The sequence below is a fragment of the Arvicola amphibius genome, chromosome 8, assembly GCF_903992535.2.
Source record: "Arvicola amphibius chromosome 8, mArvAmp1.2, whole genome shotgun sequence".
Lineage (NCBI taxonomy): Eukaryota > Metazoa > Chordata > Mammalia > Rodentia > Cricetidae > Arvicola > Arvicola amphibius.
The window spans coordinates 70312929-70331676 of NC_052054.1; the positions used below are offsets into that span (position 1 = coordinate 70312929).

At 38.8% G+C, this 18748-nt stretch overlaps 1 protein-coding gene across 1 annotated transcript in view; it reads right to left on the reverse strand.

The window, feature by feature from the left end:
* The window catches only part of LOC119820499 (sulfotransferase 2A1-like), a 58735-nt gene extending 41671 nt beyond the window's left edge, over positions 1-17064 (reverse strand). The window contains exons 1-4 of the mRNA XM_038338890.1: positions 16860-17064; positions 15411-15619; positions 13637-13763; positions 226-320 (exon numbers count right to left, since the gene is read on the reverse strand). Coding sequence (XP_038194818.1) covers positions 226-320; positions 13637-13763; positions 15411-15619; positions 16860-16992 — 564 coding nt within the window. The 5' untranslated portion in view covers positions 16993-17064. The remainder of the gene's footprint in view (positions 1-225; positions 321-13636; positions 13764-15410; positions 15620-16859) is intronic.
* Between the last annotated feature and the right edge of the window lie 1684 nt (positions 17065-18748).

Sequence of the window (18748 nt, forward strand, 5' to 3'; positions counted from 1 at the left end):
CCCCTCCCTTCCTTAGGGTAAAGTAGGGTAAAGAAGACATGGAAAATGGACTAGGAAGCTGGAGAGGAAAAGTCAGATGCAGGTCAATAAAGGACATAAGCAATAATCTAACATTTAGTGAGTGTTCATGAGCCTAACACTGACATGTCAACACTGAGGAATGTGGGGTGCTCCATGGGGTGGGTTTGTGAGAGGGTTTGTGGTTGAAATAAGAATGTTGGTTACCTGTTTCATGTCTTCATAGCTCAAAAGCAGGAAGTTGTCCCTTTCTCTCATGGACAGCCAGGCACGGGTGTGCTCAAACCATGATCCATATAAAACTGTGTGAAGGGCAGAAGAAAGTGTTAGTTACAAAGAATAAAAGTGAGCACTGCCTAATATTCTGCACTTTTGTGCAAATGGTAGATACCTTTATTAGGAAAAATCAAACTGACATTTACAATATTCAATGTAACAAATGACACATACACAGACAATGAGCTGATAAAACCAAAAACACTAGTAAACTCATCACCCCACAGCTTTACCACTGATGCCATGAGGAGACATCCTCCTGTTGGGTATCAATCACTGAGGCAAGTGTTGGGGAAAAGCAATCACACCAATACAGTAAGCCAGAGATTTCTGGACATGGTCAGGATTGGACTATTTTAATTCCATCATGCCTGAAGAACTATCTTAAGTAATTATGAGGGAGATCACCTTCTACTGGCTTCCACCTCTAAGTTACCCCCACTACTCAATAGTCACTCCTCAACACCCAAGCCTCCAAAACACAGACAAGTAGAGACCTTCCAAGCCTAGACATCCACCTTCACATCCAAACTTCATTTACATTCCTATGTCTATTGTGATGTGTTCACAATAGATCCTGGTCTAGTCCACTCTCTTCTTGTCTCAGCCTCCATTTCACACTTGCACCGTTACCCATTATCTGAAGAAATAACTGAATCAAATCAAGAAAGAAGGTAAGAGTTAAGTCAGGGTAAGAGCAGTAGGATATATAAATTCAAAGATTCTAAGATTTAATTGAAAACTGAGGGTAAATGATCTACTGAGAAGTTGTAGAGAGAAAGTGAATTTTACAAGAAATGGCAGAATTAAGTCACTTAAAGAGATTGAAAGCTGGTCTCAGGTGATGGCTCAGTGGAATGCATTTGCCTTGTAAGTATGAGCACCTGAGTTTGAATCCTCAGGAACCATTGAACGAAATAGAAATTAAGGCTCAACACCTAATGTTGTTGCTTGTCTTCCACATTCAAGCTTTGGCTCAAGAACAGACATAGTCACAGATTTGTTTCCATCCAATCATGGACACACACACACACACACACACACACACACACACACACCTGTGCCCATCAAGAAAGGCTAAAAACAAAGCCAGAAGTGGTGGCACACATTTGAAATACTAAAACTCAGGAGTTAGAGTCAAGAGAAGACTAGAGGTTCAATGTCATTTTCCATTACTTTGTGAATTAGTGTCCAATTTGAGATACACCTGATCATGTCTGAAAATAAGCAAAAAACCAAAAGCATGTTAGTGAGAGCATCAAAAATAAGCCAATGACATATATGTTGCTGATAATTAACAATTGTTCTGCTTTAGAGGTCATTTTTGAATTTAATGTGTTTATTTGGAGGCTGGGATTACAAAGTATATGTCAACAAGGCAGTCTCTGTTTTGTAGAAAAGGATTACTTGAAGTATTGATCCACTGTATCCATCCCATAAATGTCATGAGTGAAGGCTTTTACCATATTACTCAGCCTGGATATATTATTTTCTTACACTTTAATTGTTATATATCAAGTTATGAGACCCAGTAGCTGTATCCAACAACAATAATTCACAAGGTCTGAGTGTTAGTGGGGGAGCAATGGTCAATAAGCAAGCAAGTACCTGCCTCCTGGTCAAGTGTTCTAGTGGGAAAAAAAAGGTTCAATGACAGAGTTGACAAGAATGGTAACTTATATGATGTTGGAAAGAATGACTCCCATCACTACAGCAACAGGTTGAGTGGAATGCTATGAAGGTATGCATCAAGATTGCATGATAGTGTTAATAATCATTTCAACAAATAGAGTGAGGGGAATATATCATCAGGTTGAGGTAGAGAGAGGTTGGAGAAGAGGAGAGGTAGTGGAAAAGAGAGATGGAGAGAGAAAGAGAGAGAGAGTTATACATGGACATTCAGAGAACATGAAAGGCTTTAGAAACTTGTAGTTACCCCAGTAACACAGACAATAAAGGCAATATTGAATAAATGGGACCTCCTAAAACTGAGAAGCTTTTGTAAAATAAGGGACATTGTCATTAAGACAAAAAGGCAACCTACTGATAGGGAGAAGATCTTCACCAACCCTGCAACAAACAAAGGTATGATTTCCAAAATATATAAAGAACTCAAGAAACTAGACTTTAAAATGCTAATTAACCCAATTAAAGAATGGAGGGAGGACCTTGGACTTCCCACAGGGCAGGGAACCCTTACTGCTCTTCGGACTGGAGAGGGAGGGGGAGGGGAGTGACGGAGGGAGAAATGGGAGGTGGGGAGGAAGTGGAAATTTTTAATTAATAATAATAATAATAATAAATAAAAATAAAAAATGGGGCACTGAACTGAACAGAGAATTCTCAACAGAAGTACAAATGGCCAAAAGACACTTAAGGTCATGCTCAACCTCCTTAGCAATCAGGGAAATGCAAATCAAAACAACTTTGAGATACCATCTTACACCTGTCAGAATGGCTAAAATCAAAAACACCAATGATAGCCTTTGCTGGAGAGGATTTGGAGTAAGGGGAACACTCATCCATTGCTTGTGGGAATGCAAACTTGTGCAACCACTTTGGAAATCAGTGTGGCAGTTTCTCAGGAAATTTGGGATCAATCTACCCCAGGATCCAGCAATACCACTTGGGAATATACCCAAGAGATGCTCTATCATACTACAAAAGCATTTGTTCAACTATGTTCATAGCAGCATTATTTGGAATAGCCAAAACCTGGAAACAACCTAGATGCCCCTCAATGGAAGAATGGATAAAGAAAGTATGGAATATGTATGCATTAGAGTACTACTCAGCGGAAAAAAAAAAACCAATGACATCTTGAATTTTGCATGCAAATGGATGGAAATAGAAAACACCATCCTGAGTGAGGTAACCCAGACCCAAAAAGATGAATATGGTATGTACTCACTCATAAGTGGATTCTAGCCATAAATAAAGGACATTGAGCCTATAGTTCATGATCCTGGAGAAGCTAAGAAAGAAGGTGAACCAAAAGAAAAACATGTAGTTATCCTCCTGGATATTGGAAAGAGACAAGATTGCCAGGCAAAAATTGGAAACTTGGGGGTGGGGGTAAGGGGATATGGGGATAAAAAAGTGAGAAGGGGAGGATGGGGAGAGCTTGGGGGAATGGGACAGTTGGGATGAAGGAAGGGTGGATATTGGAGCAAGGAAGTATATATCTTAATTAAGGGAGCCATTTTAGGGTTGGCAAGAGACTTGACTCTAGAGGTGTTCCCAGGTGTCCATGGAGATGTCCACAGCAAGATCCATGGGCAGCTGAGGAGAGGGTTCCTGAAATGGTCCTATCCTGTAGCCATACTGATGAATATCTTGCATATCACCATAGAACCTTCATCTGGTGATGGGTGAAGCTAGAGACAGAGACCTACATTGGAGCACTGGACTGAGCTAAGGTCCAAATGAGGAGCAGAAGGAGGGAGAATGTGAGCAAGGAAGTCAGGACCGCGGGGGTGGGGGTGTCTACCCACTGAGACGGTGAGGCTGATCTAATGGGAGCTCACCAAGGCCAGCTCTACTGGGACTGATGGAGCATGTGATCAAACCAGACTCTCTGAATGTGGCTGACAATGAGGGCTGACTGAGAAACCCAAACAATGGCAGTGGGTTTTGATTCTACTGCATGTATTGGCTTTGTGGGAGCCTAGTCTGTTTGGATGCTCACCTTCCTATACCTGGATGGAGGGGGGAAGACCTTGGACTTCCCACAGGGCAGGGAACACTGACTGCTCTTTGGACTGGAGAGGGAGGGGGAGGGGAAGAAGGAGGGGGAAGGAAATGGGAGGAGGAGAGAAGGTGGAAATTTTTAATTAAAAATAAATCAAAAAAGAAACTTGTAGTTAATGAAATAATTTTTAAAAGATTTATTTTATTTTTTATTTTTACATACATTTGTGCATTTTCACATGCATATGAGTGTGTGTGTGTGTGTGTGTGTGTGTGTGTGTGTGTGTGTGCCCACAGATATTAAAAGAATGCCAGTTCTCCTCAAGCTAGAGATATGAAAATTTGGGAGCCACTTGATGTGGGTTCTAGAAACAAACTCCCCTCCTCTAAAAATCCTCAAGTTCTTTTAACCACTGAAGCATCTCTACAGCCCCTAATTACATAATTATGAAGAGTAATTTATAAAAAAAAAACAATTTTATTGCACCAGGAAAAGTAAAAATTAGCACAAATGGTCTACACAACAAATAAATTTGAAATGAAGAAAATACAGATACAAAATTAAATGGAGGCACTATGAGAACAACAGGTAAAAAAAGTACTTACCATTTACACCTGATGATTAAACTGTCTCTGTAACCCATATAGATTATGAGTAGACAGTTGACTCCACAAAGTTGTTATTAAGTTCTCACAAAAGTTCTGTGAGATGTGTGTACACACATAGACACTCTAGTGCGTGCACGCACACACACACACACACACACACACAGCCCAAATCATAATAAAAAAGATATTTTTGATGGAAAAAATATCACAATATGAAGGCAAGGTGGAAGACTTGGGAAAATTCAATAAGAACAAAGTTGGAATAATAAGAAGACAAGAGTAGGAATTACAAGATATCTGTCCCTCCATGAAAAGATGAAATGCAAGGTTCATAGGCATAGAAAACATTTTTATTATCATATCCCATAGATAAGAAAAGAGATGTTGTTTTTAATGTTAACTTAACACAACATGTAACTATTTTGAAAGAGAATTTGAATAAGGAATATTCTAGATTACATTGATCTGTGGGCATGTCTTTGAAAGGTTGTTCTTATAGTTCATTAATAATGTAGAAATGTGGAACACAATGTGGGCAGCATAATTCCCAACTCATCATAGTGTAGAAAAGTAGGGAAGAGAAAGTTACCTGCAAGCAAGAAAACAGGGCAAACATATTGTCTCTCTTCTAATTCCATTCCCTTTTCCTATCTATCTCCCTACTCTACCTCCCAATTCACTTCTTCTCTGTTCAGAAAGTGACAGGCCTTAACATGGGTGTCAACACAGAATGACATAGCATGTTGAGGTAGGACTAAACTTCTCACCTTATATTAAGGCTGAGCAAGGCAACCTACTATGAGGAATACGTTCCTAAATGTCAGCCAAAGCAATAAGGACAGGCCCCAACTTCTACAACTAGGAATCCAAGTAAATCAAGCTACACAGTGTCAAACATATAGTGGCCCTAGGTCAGTTCCATGCAGTCTCTCTGTCAGTCCAGAGCCTGTGGCCTCCTATAAGCCCATGTTGGTCATTTCTGTGAATTTCCTTGTGATAACCTTGACCCACCTGGCTTTCCCATAATAAACTGTAACCTGGAGTTGTAAGCAAAACCAAAACTTTTCTCTCTGCTATTGGATTTTCTTTTATTCTAGCCCTGTGTTGGAATACCCAAACATTGTTGGCTGTTTTACTCTTTTTTCTTTGCTCTTTGGGGGTCTGCCTCACCGCTCACAAATAAATCAGACATGGAGACTTATTCTTTCTTATAAATGCCAGCCTTAGCTTCGCTTTTTTTCTAGTCAAAAAATAAAATTATCCCATCCATCTTTTGTCATTGGGCTTTTACCTTTTCCTATTTCTTGCATATCTTTTCTTTCTTCCTTACTCTGTGACTTGCTATGTAGCTGGGTGACTAGACCCCAAAGTCATTCTCCTTTCTTTCTCCTCCATCTCTTTTTCATGAGTTCTCTTCCTATTTATTCTCTCTGCCTACCAGCCATGCCTATCATTTTTTCCTGCCTCAATATTGCCTGCTTAGCTCTCTATTAGAACATCAGGTGTTTTAGACAGGCAAAGTTTCACAGCTTCACAGTTAAATTAAACATAAACAAATGCAACACATCTTTGAAACATTAAAATAAATGTTCTACAACATAAATGAATGTAACACATATTAATATTCCACAATATCTCTATAAGTTGCTTTCTGTTGGAACAGATGCCAACTCAGATACAGGTGGAAAGTAGGGTACCACAAAGACTAAAAAAGAATCTTCCCTCAGAATTGTATAAGTAAACAAAGAAAGCACATACTTTTACTATGTTGAGTTGTGCCCTTTTATTCCTAATTTTTCTATAAATTATCATGAATGGATAAAAAGAAATTGTCAAGAGAGAAACACCAAGTCTAATGTAATAGAGGGTCTGTTAGAACTGAGATTTCAACTGAGATTTGAAAATCTGTGTGATGCAATGTATACAGACCTAAGAGAGATGTTTAAAGGTCAATGTACCTACATTAAGAAATCAGTTAGATATCCAATAAATTAGTCAATGATTCACCTTAGGGCTCTCTGGAAAAAGAACAAGTCAAATGCCAAAATCAGTAGCTGTAAAGTAAGCGCAGACATTAATGAAATAAATAATTTGAAAACAGCCCAACAGCAAAACAAACCAGAGAGTCGATGAAACAGGTACAGTTCCTTCAAAATGTAAACAATATTGACAAACCTTAGATAAACTAACCAAAGGGAAGAACAGTTACCAAAACTAATACAATAAGACATGAAAATGGAGCATTATGACAATCACCAGTGAAATTCATAAAATTATTAGAGTTTACTTTAAGAGATTCCACCAAACTGGAAAATCTAAAACATATAGATAAATTTCTAAATATATAAAAATACTAAAATTAAATAAGATGACATTTAAAAAATAAACAAGTATATGGTGGGGAGAAGGCTCAGCAGTGAAAAGCATTTACTGTTCTTCTACAGGACCAGGATTTAGTTTTCAGTATCTACATGATAGTTGCCAATGTACTCTTTCAGTCTCTGTGAGCATCAGACACATATGCAGCAAAGACAAATACATGCAAGCAAAATACTTCTACACAGAAAATAAAATGAACCTTAAAATTAATCAGTCCTGACCCTGCCCCTTGCCTGCCACCTCTGGACTAGGAGAAGGCACAGCAAAGACCAGGACTGAACAACTCAGCTACCACTGAGGTCAAGATCCGGGCTTTGAGTGGTTTACCTCAACATATACACTATCAGTAAGCTTCTGGAGAAGGTGGAAAGGACAAGCCCTGTGGAACCATAGCCAGAGGATCAACATGAGTCTGAGCAATAATAGAATATACAAGATATCCAATAATATCCTCATCTAAGTCTAGATGAGGGTCCAGTATTGATGTTGTAGTAGAAGCCTGAGACCCTGAACGCTAACAAAGCTCATTGCAATGAATAAGTAAAGCTGTTTTGGCAAAAGGGTATACTTCATGACATATCTTAGCTCCCAATGCTGTTATGATGAACAAATATGTTATGGAAAGGTGAGAATGATGGAGTAGCAAAGTAGTACAAGTATGCTGGAATTGGACATGGCAGTTGTGATGGGTATGAGGGAGGACTGGCTTTGATAGAGGAGCAGGTCATTGCCCAGAGGGATGGGTGAAATAGTTCAATTTTTTGTTTGCTTTTCCTTTGTTTTTAAAATAAGTCTACTTATCTTTCTTTTACATTGCAGCCTTAGTTTCTCCTCACTCATTTCCTCCCCATCCCTCACCTGCATACCCCCTCTATTATCATCCCCAAGCATTCCTCTTCCATTCTGTTTAGGAAGGGGAGGGTCTCCCATGAATATCAACAAAACATTGCATATCAAGTTGTAGTAAGACTATGCATCTCCCCATGTATTAAAGATGGACAACGTGACCCAGTACAAGGAGTAGGGTCCCAAGAACCAGTAAAAGAGTCAGAGACATTCCATAAGAAGTTAACAGCAGTTCCATAAGAGAGCCACTCTACACAACTGTAACATATATGAAGAGGACCTATGTCAATCCCCTTTAGGCACCCTGGTTTTCAGTGCAGTGTCTGTGAGCACCTATGAGACCAGGTTGATTCTCTGAGTTTTCTTCTGATGTCCTTGACCCTTCTGGCACCTACAATCCTATCTCATCATTCTCTGCAGGATTCCCTGAACTCCACCTAATGTTTGGCTATGGGTCTGCATCTGTTACCATCTGTTACTTGATGATGCCTCTCTGATTACTGTCGGGCTAGGAACCAGTCTGGTCATAGGAGATGGCCAGTTTAGGCTACATATCTGATATTGTTAGGATTCTAAGCTGGAATCTTCCTTATAGATTCCCGGAAGATTCTCTTGTGCAAGGTTTTTACCTGACCCAAAAATGCCCCACCTTCCCAGTACTTTCCCCAGTGTTCAAAGCAGCATTTTTCATAATGGCCAGAACCTGAAAACAACCTAGGGGCCCCTCAACCAAAGAATGGATAAAGAACATTTGGTACATTTACTCAATGGAATGTTACTCACCTGTTAAAAACAATTGCATCAGGAAATTTGAAAGAAAATGAATGGAATTTTTAAAAATCATCCTGAGGAAGCCCAGATTCAAAAAGGCAAATATGGTATGTATGTACTCATAAGTGAATATTATCTGTATAGTAAAGACTAACCATACAACAATCAACAGCCCCAGAGAGGCAAGGTAGCAAGGATTGCAAAAAGGTATGTGTAGTTGCATGACTGTCCCTAAAATGGAGAAAATAGAAGAAATCTCCTGAATTGACTGGGTGCTGGCATGGGTGGGAACATGATGGATTTTACTGGGAGAATGTATGGAAGGGGAGAGTATTTGAAATACGTTTTGATGGGGGTATTTCAGTGTCAGAGAGAAACCTAATGCTAGGGAAACTTATGTTTCTACAAGGATGTTTAAAGCAAGGACTAACTATAGTGGCTAGATAGCCTGAACTGGCCATCTCTTGTAATCAGGATGATAACAGCCCACCTTGTCATTAGAGACTCATCATCCAGTGATGGATAGAAACAGATGCAGAGACCTACAACAAAGCACTGGGCTTAACTGTGGGAATCCAGCTGAAGAGAGAGAGATGGATTGAATGAGCCAGGTGGGTCAAGGTTATCACAAGGAAATCCACAGAAATGACCAACATGGGCTTATAGGAGGCCACAGGCTCTGGACTGACAGAGAGACTGCATGGAACTGACCTAGGGCCACTATATGTTTGACACTGTGTAGCTTGATTTACTTGGATTCCTAGTTGTAGAAGTTGGGGCCTGTCCTTATTGCTTTGGCTGACATTTAGGAACGTATTCCTCATAGTAGGTTGCCTTGCTCAGCCTTAATATAAGGTGAGAAGTTTAGTCCTACCTCAACATGCTATGTCATTCTGTGTTGACACCCATGTTAAGGCCTGTCACTTTCTGAACAGAGAAGAAGTGAATTGGGAGGTAGAGTAGGGAGATAGGTAGGAAAAGGGAATGGAATTAGAAGAGAGAGGGAAAATTGAGGTCATGATATAAAGTAAATGAGCAAATTGAAAAAGAATTTATTTCCTCTCAAATCCCACACTCAATAATATATCACCTCCTGGAAGGTTGTGCCTCATAAATTTGAAACTGCCATCAACTGGAAAACAAGTGTTCAAATGCCATTTTATATGTGGGTCATTTCTAATTTATTCACCACATAAGATAACACCTGCCTTAGTACTGGAAAGACCAGACTCTCCAAATGATGCCAGAATGGTGTTTCATGGGACAAGCTGTGCCCGTACCCTGTTATGCAGTGATGTGTGAGAACAGAAAGTCTACACCATCAGTTTTAAGATGGTTATAAGTCTGGGAGCCACATATTTTTTGTGTTTTGAGGAATATGATGGAGCCAACTGAAGATTACAGAATATACTAAAGACTGTGGATGTAACCAAGTTAGATAACATGCATGACATTGTGGTTTTGAGTTCCAGTATTTAATAAACAGAACATGGTAGTAGGTGCTTGTAGTCCTAGAGCTCAAGAGGTGGATGCAGGAGGGGCAGAACTTCAAGGTCACCCCTGACTATATAGAGAGTTCAAGACCAGCCAAAACTATATCTTATCTTGTCTTTAAAATTGTCTTTGAGGTTCCAGGACAGGCTCTAAAAAAGCTGCAGAGAAACCCTGTCTCGAAAAACCAAAAAAAAAAAAAAATTGTCTTTGAGCCCTGGGATTTAAGAAGAGCTAATACCTATTCTCCTCAATGTGTTCCACATAATAGAAAGAGAAGGGTCATTGCCAAACATGTTTTATGAAGCTATAGTTACCCTGATACAAAAACTGCACAAAGACTCAACCAAGAAAGAGAATTACAGACCAATCTCACTCATGAACATCAATGCAAAAGTTCTCAATAAAATACTGGCAAACCGATTTCAAGTACACATAAAAAAAATACATTATAAACAAGTAGGCTTCATCCCAGAGATGCAGAGCTGGTATAACATATCAAAATCTATCAATGTAATCCATCATATAAATAAACTGAAAGAAAAAACATACGATCATTTTTATTAGATGCCAAAAAAGCATTTGACAAAATTGAACACCCCTTCATGATAAAGGTATTAGAGAAACAAGGGATACAAGGATCATATCTAAATATAATAAGAGTAATATACAACAAGCCAACAGCTAACATCAAATTGAATGGAGAGAAACTCAAAGCAATTCCATTAAAATCAGGAACAAGACAAGGCTGTCCATTATCTGTATATCTCTTTAACATAGTTCTTGAAGTTCTAGCAAGAGCAATAAGACAACATAAGGAGATCAAGGGGATTCAAGTTGGAAAGGAAGAAGTCAAACTTTCGTTATTTGCAGATGATATGATAGTGACCCCAAAAACTCTACCAGAGAACTCCTACAGATGATAAATACCTTCAGTGCTGTGGCAGGATACAAGATCAACTCAAAAACATTAGTAGCCCTTCTATACACAAAGGATAAAGAAACTGAGAGGGAAATCAGAGAAACATCACCTTTCACAATAGCCATAAATAGCATAAAGTATCTTGGGGTAACACTAACCAAGGAAGTGAAAGACCTATTTGACAAGAATTTTATGTCTTTGGAGAAAGAAATTGAAGAAGACAACAAAAAAATGGAAAGATCTCCCATGCTCTTGGATGGGTAGGATCAACATAGTAAAAAATGGCAATTCTACCAAAGGCAATCTATAGATTCAATGCAATCCCCATCAAAATCGCAACAAAATTCTTCACAGACCTTGAGAAAACAATAATCAACTTTATATGGAAAAACAAAAAACCTAGGATTGCCAAAACATCCCTATACAATAAAAGTACTTCCGGAGGCATTACCATCCCTGACATCAAGCTCTATTACAGAGCTACAATAATGAAAACAGCTTGGTATTGGCATAAAAACAGAGACATTGACCAATGGGATAGAATTGAAGACCAGGATATTAATCCACACACCTATGAACACCTGATTTTTGACAAAGAAGCTAAAATTATACAATGGAAGAAAGAAAGCATCTTTAACAAATGGTGCTGGCCTAACTGGATGTCAACCTGTAGAAGAATGAAAATAGATCCATATCTATCACCATGCACAAAACTCAAGTCCAAATGCATTAAAGACCTCAATATAAATCTGAACACACTGAACCTGATAGAGAAGAAATTGGGAAGTAGCTTTCAATGCATGGGCCCAGGAGACCACTTCCTAAGTATAACCCTAGTAGCACAGACAACAAAGGCAACAATGAATAAATGGGCCCTCCTGAAACTGAGAAGCTTCTGTACAGCAAAGGACACAGTGAATAAGACAAAAAGGGAACCTACTGAATGGGAGAAGCTGTTCACCAACCCCACATCAGACAAAGGACTGATCTCCAAAATATATAAAGAACTCAATAAATTAGATATTAAAATTTTAAATAACCCAATTAAAAATGGGGTACTAAACTGAACAGAGAATTCTCAACAGAAGAATTACAAATGATCCAATAATACTTAAGGACATGTTCAACTTCCTTAGCAATCAGGGAAATGCAAATCAAAGCAACTCTGAGATACCATCTTACACCTGTCAGAATGGCTAAAATAAAAACACCAATGATAGCCTTTGCTGGAGAGGATGTGAAATAAGGGGGCACTCATTCTTTGCTGGTGGGAATACAAACTTGTAGAACCACTTTGGAAATCAATGTGGTAGTTTCTCAGAAAATTGGGAGTCAACCTACCTCATGATCCAGCAATACCACTCTTGGGAATATACCCAAAGATTGCTCAATCCTACTACAAAATCATTTGTTCAGCTGTGTTCATAGCAACACAATTTGTAATAGCCAGAACCTGGATACAACCTAGATGCTCCTCAGTGGAAGAACAGATAAAGAAAGTGTGGCAATCTACACATTAGAATACTACTCAGTGGTAAAAAAAAAAAAAAAAACCAATGACATCTTGAATTTTATATGTAAATGGATGGAATTAGAAAACACTATTCTGAGTGAGATAACACAGACCCAAAAATATGAATATGGTATGAACTCACTCATTAGCAGACATTAGCCATAAACACAGGACATTGAGCCTATAGTTCATGATCCTAGAGAAGCTAAGTAATAAGGTAAACCCAAAGAAAAACATATATAGATCCACCTGGAAATTGGAAGCAAACAAGATTGCCTGACAAAATTTGGGAGAATGAGAGCAGGGAGTAAAGGAAGGGAAGAAGGGGAAGAAGAGGGAAGAAGTGGAATGTTGGGGAGAGCTTGAGGGAATGGAATAGTTGAGATGGAGGAAGGACAGATATGAGAGCAAGAAAAGAGATATCTTGATTGAGGGAGCCATTTTGGGGTTAGCAAGAAACCTGGCTCTAGAAAAATTCCCCAAAATCCACAAGGATGATCCCAGCTAAGACCCTAAGCAATAGAGAGGCAACTGGCCTTGCCTTGTAGTCAGACTGATTATCTTAAACATCATCATAGAACCTTCATCCAACAACAGAAACAGAGACAGAGACCCGCATCAGAGCATTGGACTGAGCACTCAAGGTCCAGGTGAAGAGTGGAAGGAGGGAGAATATGAGCAAGGAAGTCAAGACCATGAGGGGTTCGCCCAAGACAATGTGCCTGAGCTAATGGGAGCTCACCAACTCCAACTGAACTGGCAATGAATGAACATGGGATCAACCTAGTCCCTCTGAATGTGGTTGACAGTTGTGGCATACTGAGGGGCCAATGACAATGGCACTGGGATTTGTCTCTATACTGTATGTACTGGCTTTTTGGGATCCTTTTCTCTTTGGATGTATACCTTGTTCAACCTGGATGTAGTGGGGAGGGCCTTGGACCTTCCACAGGTCAGGGTGCCTTATTATCTCTTAATATTTGAGGGGGATGGGAGAAGGATGTGTGGAGGACTGGAAGGGAAGTGGGAGGAGGAGAGGAAGTGGAAATTTGGATTGATATTTTTTAAAGTAATAAAATGAAATAAATGACTAGCAACTCCTATATTTAATAGACACTCACCATTTCCTTTGAGGAACCATTCAAAATAATTTGTCAAAGACTCTGGATTCTTAATAAGGTTTGTCTTATGGAAGAAAAAATAACCAGACACCAGAACATCTCTGGGATTTCTAATGACATAGATCATCTAAAATGGAAAAACATGTACATGATGGTTAATATAGTCATTCTCCACTTTTATCTGGAACAATTTATATGAAATGTCAATTAAATATCATGAAGCTTCTAAAAACATTTATTAATTTTGTTTGTAAAAACCATACTTAAGTACAATATAGTCAAGATCCTCTTTCAGATTTTAATTTGATTTACAAATACATAACAGCAAAATGACTGAGGTCACTATTACTGAAAAAAACAAAAACATTAAGAAAAATCCAACATTGATTCTATACTTGTAAAAAACAATATCTCACAGTGTAAAAGATTATCCATCTGATGTGAAAGAGCATCTTATCTACACAGAATATTGAGTACTGTGCTCAATCAATCTTTGATATGACAAACTCTTTGTTTTTTTTTTAAGTATAACTACCTAATATAGCCCTCAAAACAATCATGGTGCAGAGCTTAAAGCCAATGTGCCATTACACAATGGTGAAAACAAAGACCTACAAGAAACTAAGAAATGAAGAGAGTCAGAGAAAACAATTTCCTTTTGGAAAAGCATAACTATTGGTCACATAATGCTGAATCCTCATCCCAGAAAACATACAGACAAGGAACATTGTACAGACAGAGCTGATGGTACTTAAGTATTTATAAATATGTATATATGTATAAATATACATATACTAACAATCAATGAAAAAGAGACCATAAATCTGGAAAAGGAGGGCTATATAAGTGAGTGTGGAGGAAAGGGATGGAGGAGTGTTGTATATAATTAAATTGTAATCTCAAAAATAAAATAAATAAGTTAAAAGTAAATAAATTTAATAAAAGGATACTTATATTTTGAACCAATGCCTTTGTGACATTATTCTAGAATTTATCTCTTTATGCCTCAATTTCTCCAGTCAAGAGATTGCCAAATTCAGATAAGACACAAACACATATTTTTGAATGGTCATAACTTAAATGTAATATTTTTAAGAGAGATAGTTCTTCTAATAGTGTCTTTGAAGTTTAAGCATAAAATAATGTTAAGTTCTGTGGTGGAGGGACTTCCAGTAAACGTTCTTACTAACAAGAAGCTATGAATATTTCTGATCCTTTCTGTAGTTCCTTTATCAGGAACATGGGTGATTCCTGTGGTTACGGATCTCAATGGACAGCAAGACCCAGCAAGATGCAGTGGATACAGATGAGCCATAACTGTTGAACATCTACATGTTTAGATGCCTGTTCATGCTGTTTTACCTATGAGGTAGTCTGTGTTGGGTAATTCACCCACTGTGCATGGGGTATTTATAGAATCAAGATTAGCTAATTAATTAATTAATTACTTTGGTGACAGCAAAACAGTAATATCTACTGTATACTAAAATTTTAACTCTATTTGGCCTGTATATGTAGTTCCTTGATTGTCTAATATGTTGTTCCACTTTCTGTCATATATCTGCCAGAATCACTGTGTTGTGATTGACATCATGGTACTTTGATTTAGTCTGAGGAGGAAACACATCAATATCACCTAGTGCATGAGAATCCCAGCTTTCCTCCCTCAACCTACAAAATCAGAGTCCATTTAAACAAGAGCTCCAGGGTCTGTCATGGTAGAATAAGTTCAATGAGCATTTGATCAAGCATTTCTCAATCACTGGTTACTGACCTTAGCCTTGGAACTGAAGAAAGACTTGGGGAAAAGATGGAAGGGAAGATGAGAGCTGATGAAGCGTGGTCCTTCCTGATTGATTAAAGTTTGGTATCCTATTTGAGTCTCTACCCAGGGTGAGCGTTCCCAGACGGGCCTAGATTGAATCCACTTGGGATTCCCCTTGGTCTGAATCAAGCAGACAATCTCAATCAGCCAGTTAGTTCCTGAACAAGAATGAAAATTGGTGGTCAGTAATTTCAACATTATTTGTTAAATAGCGTCAAGTAGAATATACAATCACACTATTTACAGTGCAGCTGTTTCCAAGTACACAGACCTGTGGTGTTGACAATGTCTACATGGTGTTAGCACAAAGTATATTTATCTAGCACATCCCCAATGCTTCACTTGGAAAAACTGAGGTTATACTCAGTATACTTCACCTGCCTCCTGAACATCCCCAGCAGTCCAGGGCATCATCAGTTTACATTGTGGTGGAGTGAATTTGAATATCCCAGATATTTCACGGGGATGAAGTTATAAAATCTGTTCAAGCTAGCTAGAAAAAAATCCAGACGAGCTCCCTTCTTTTAATACAATGCCCTTGAGATACATCCATCCTGCAGTGTGTCTATGAGTACTGCTTGTCCTTAAGGTAAATAAATGCCCTCTTGTCTATTTAACACACACACTCTATCCATGTTTGCATGCTCATTTGTCAGTGGATATTTATCTACCTTTCTTCCCTGGGCTATTGTCTGAATCTTTATCCTGAATTCCAGTGTCCTTCACTTTCCAAGTTACTGCACGTTCCTTGTCAGCAACCTATTACTTTCCTAATGGTCAATGCTTCTTCCACCCAGCAAACATCCCTTCCCCAAAAGTCATTTTTGGTTCCTTGAGTTTGAGACTCTTTCTACAACCTGAACAAGAACCATGATGATTCTCTACGTGACATTTTACTCTCCACCACATATTCTTATATCCATGACTTTTTCCTTGATGTTACTTCTTTGTTTATTCTCATCATTCTCCCTCTTTCACTCACTCTTCCACACAGAGACACAACAACGCCAGAGTCTGCCTTAGGCTCCATTGTCATTGCTCTCTTTTTTCTTTCTTTTTTCTTAAAAAATTATTATAGTTTTTTTTAAAAAAAAAAACCAACCCAAAATCCCACTCCCTCCCCTCCTACCATTTCCTCCACACACCCTCCTACCCCCAACTAATCCTAAGAGAGGGTAAGGCAACATTTCTCTCTTGCCTTAACTGATTCTTCAACCACACATAGCAGGCTAGAAGTCTTTCTCTTGGTGTAAATGTGCTGACACACAGCTCTCCTTACCCACAAAGCATTTTAAGCATCTGATATACAGAACACTCCACTCATTGCCTAAGTTAATGAGGATCAAAGTCCCAACCTTCATCATACAGTTCAAGATCATTCTTACTAACAGTCCTTACCTGATTTGGGATAAGTCAATATGACTGTGTCTTCATCTCTAACCTCAAACTTATCACCGATTTCTTCAAGTATTTCTTTTTCATACCCTAATGAAGGGAAAGGTATTCCTTCAAACCAAAGGTAGTCTGACATGGCAAAGAGCTCTTTGTAGGTGCTGTTAGGACTCCACCTTTAGCCACCTGTACAGCTTCTAGCTAATCTTGAGAGCTAACATTTATAGTACAGTGCAAAGAAATCATTAACAGCCCAATCATTTCAAAACTAACTACTGAGAGGAAGAAAGAGATATTGTAACAATAAGTCAAAGGTTGTTGTATTAAGCAATTGTGAACTCATACAGAGATCACTCTCTAGCATTTCTGAGCCTGAGTTCATGACTCCAAACTAGAAACTCAATAATAAATGCTAGGTCATAGAAATGGGACTTACTTATCATGCTTTCTAATTCAATTTAGCTTTCAGAGTGGTTTCAAATGTGCAAAAAATTACAGAAATCATACAAAATGTTGCAACATGCAATTTCTTTTTTAAATAGTGGTTGTCTTTTCAGAAACGCATAGTTCCTTAGCGGCATATATGACTCTAACCCTTGCCCTCTCCCCATACAACCATCCTTTTAATTCCCATATTTATGTGTTCTTTAATATTTATTGATGCAAGCATATAACCACATGTTCTTCTAACTTACTGAGTCTATTTAGTTCTGTATGTATATGAATGTCTTCTGAGTTGAGCACTTGGAAAGTTTTTTTCAGAGGTCCCAGGAAACAGTAAAAGTAGCAAAGTGTGTACAACTAAGAACAAAATCTCCTGCTGCAAAAATATTTTGATTCTTGCATGTACTCTAGCCTGGAGAAACTTGTGGACATTGTATGAAAGTTTGAGTGATGGAGTACCAGACCCTGGTCTGTCTCTACTCCCTCTCTCCTGTTGCTGAGATATCCTCCAAAAGTCATCTGAACATTTATAATGTCCCACCCTGGACGTATCTACTCTGCTTGAGGCAGCTTGGGACAGTTGGGGATGGTGAACAAATGTGCATCTGAGGCTGTAGTCGTTTTCTCCTTCAATGGAGTAACAAAATGGATCCACATTAATGTCTCAACAGAGTATTAAGGACCTAGACATCAGAGATACAAGTAAAAGCCCAGATTTTCTAGCTGAAGCTTCCCTAGTCTTTTGGTGTCAAGTCCTACTCATCTTTCCTTCCCACCTCCTTCTTGGCATCAAGAGCTCCAGACCTGTGTGTGTGTGTGTGTGTGTGTGTGTGTGTGTGTGTGTGTGTGTGTGTGTGTGTGTGTGTGTGTGTTTGTGTGTTTGTGTGTGTGTCTGTCTGTCTGTGTGTGTGCGTGTGTGTGTGTGTCTGTGTGTGTGTCTGTCTGTCTGTGTGTGTGTCTGTGTGTGTGTTTGTGCGTTTGTGTGTGTGTCTGTCTGTCTGTATGTCTGTGTGTCTGTGTGTGTTTGTGTGTGTATGTCTGTGTGTGTGTTTGTGTGTGTATGTCTGTGTGTGTTTGTGTGTGTGTCTGTGTGTGTTTGTGTGTGTGTCTGTGTGTGTGTTTGTGTGTGTGTCTGTGTGTGTGTCTGTGTGTGTGTCTGTGTGTGTGTCTGTGTGTGTGTCTGTCTGTGTGTGTGTCTGTGTGTGTGTGTTTGTGTGTGTGTGTGTGTGTGTGTGTGTGTGTGTGTGTGTGTGTTTTTCCATTCAGTATCTTCACCCTGGGGCACTCAGGTCTTCCACTGTCTTTTGTTTTGTTTTGTTTTGCAGACCTAGTTCAGAAACCAAGGCATAATTACAAACAAAATAATTTCCAGAATGTTCTGTAATGATTGCCAGAGATAAGTGGAAGCTCTAAAATAGCTGCTGGGTCAATCTGTTCCTGTGGTTGCTCAA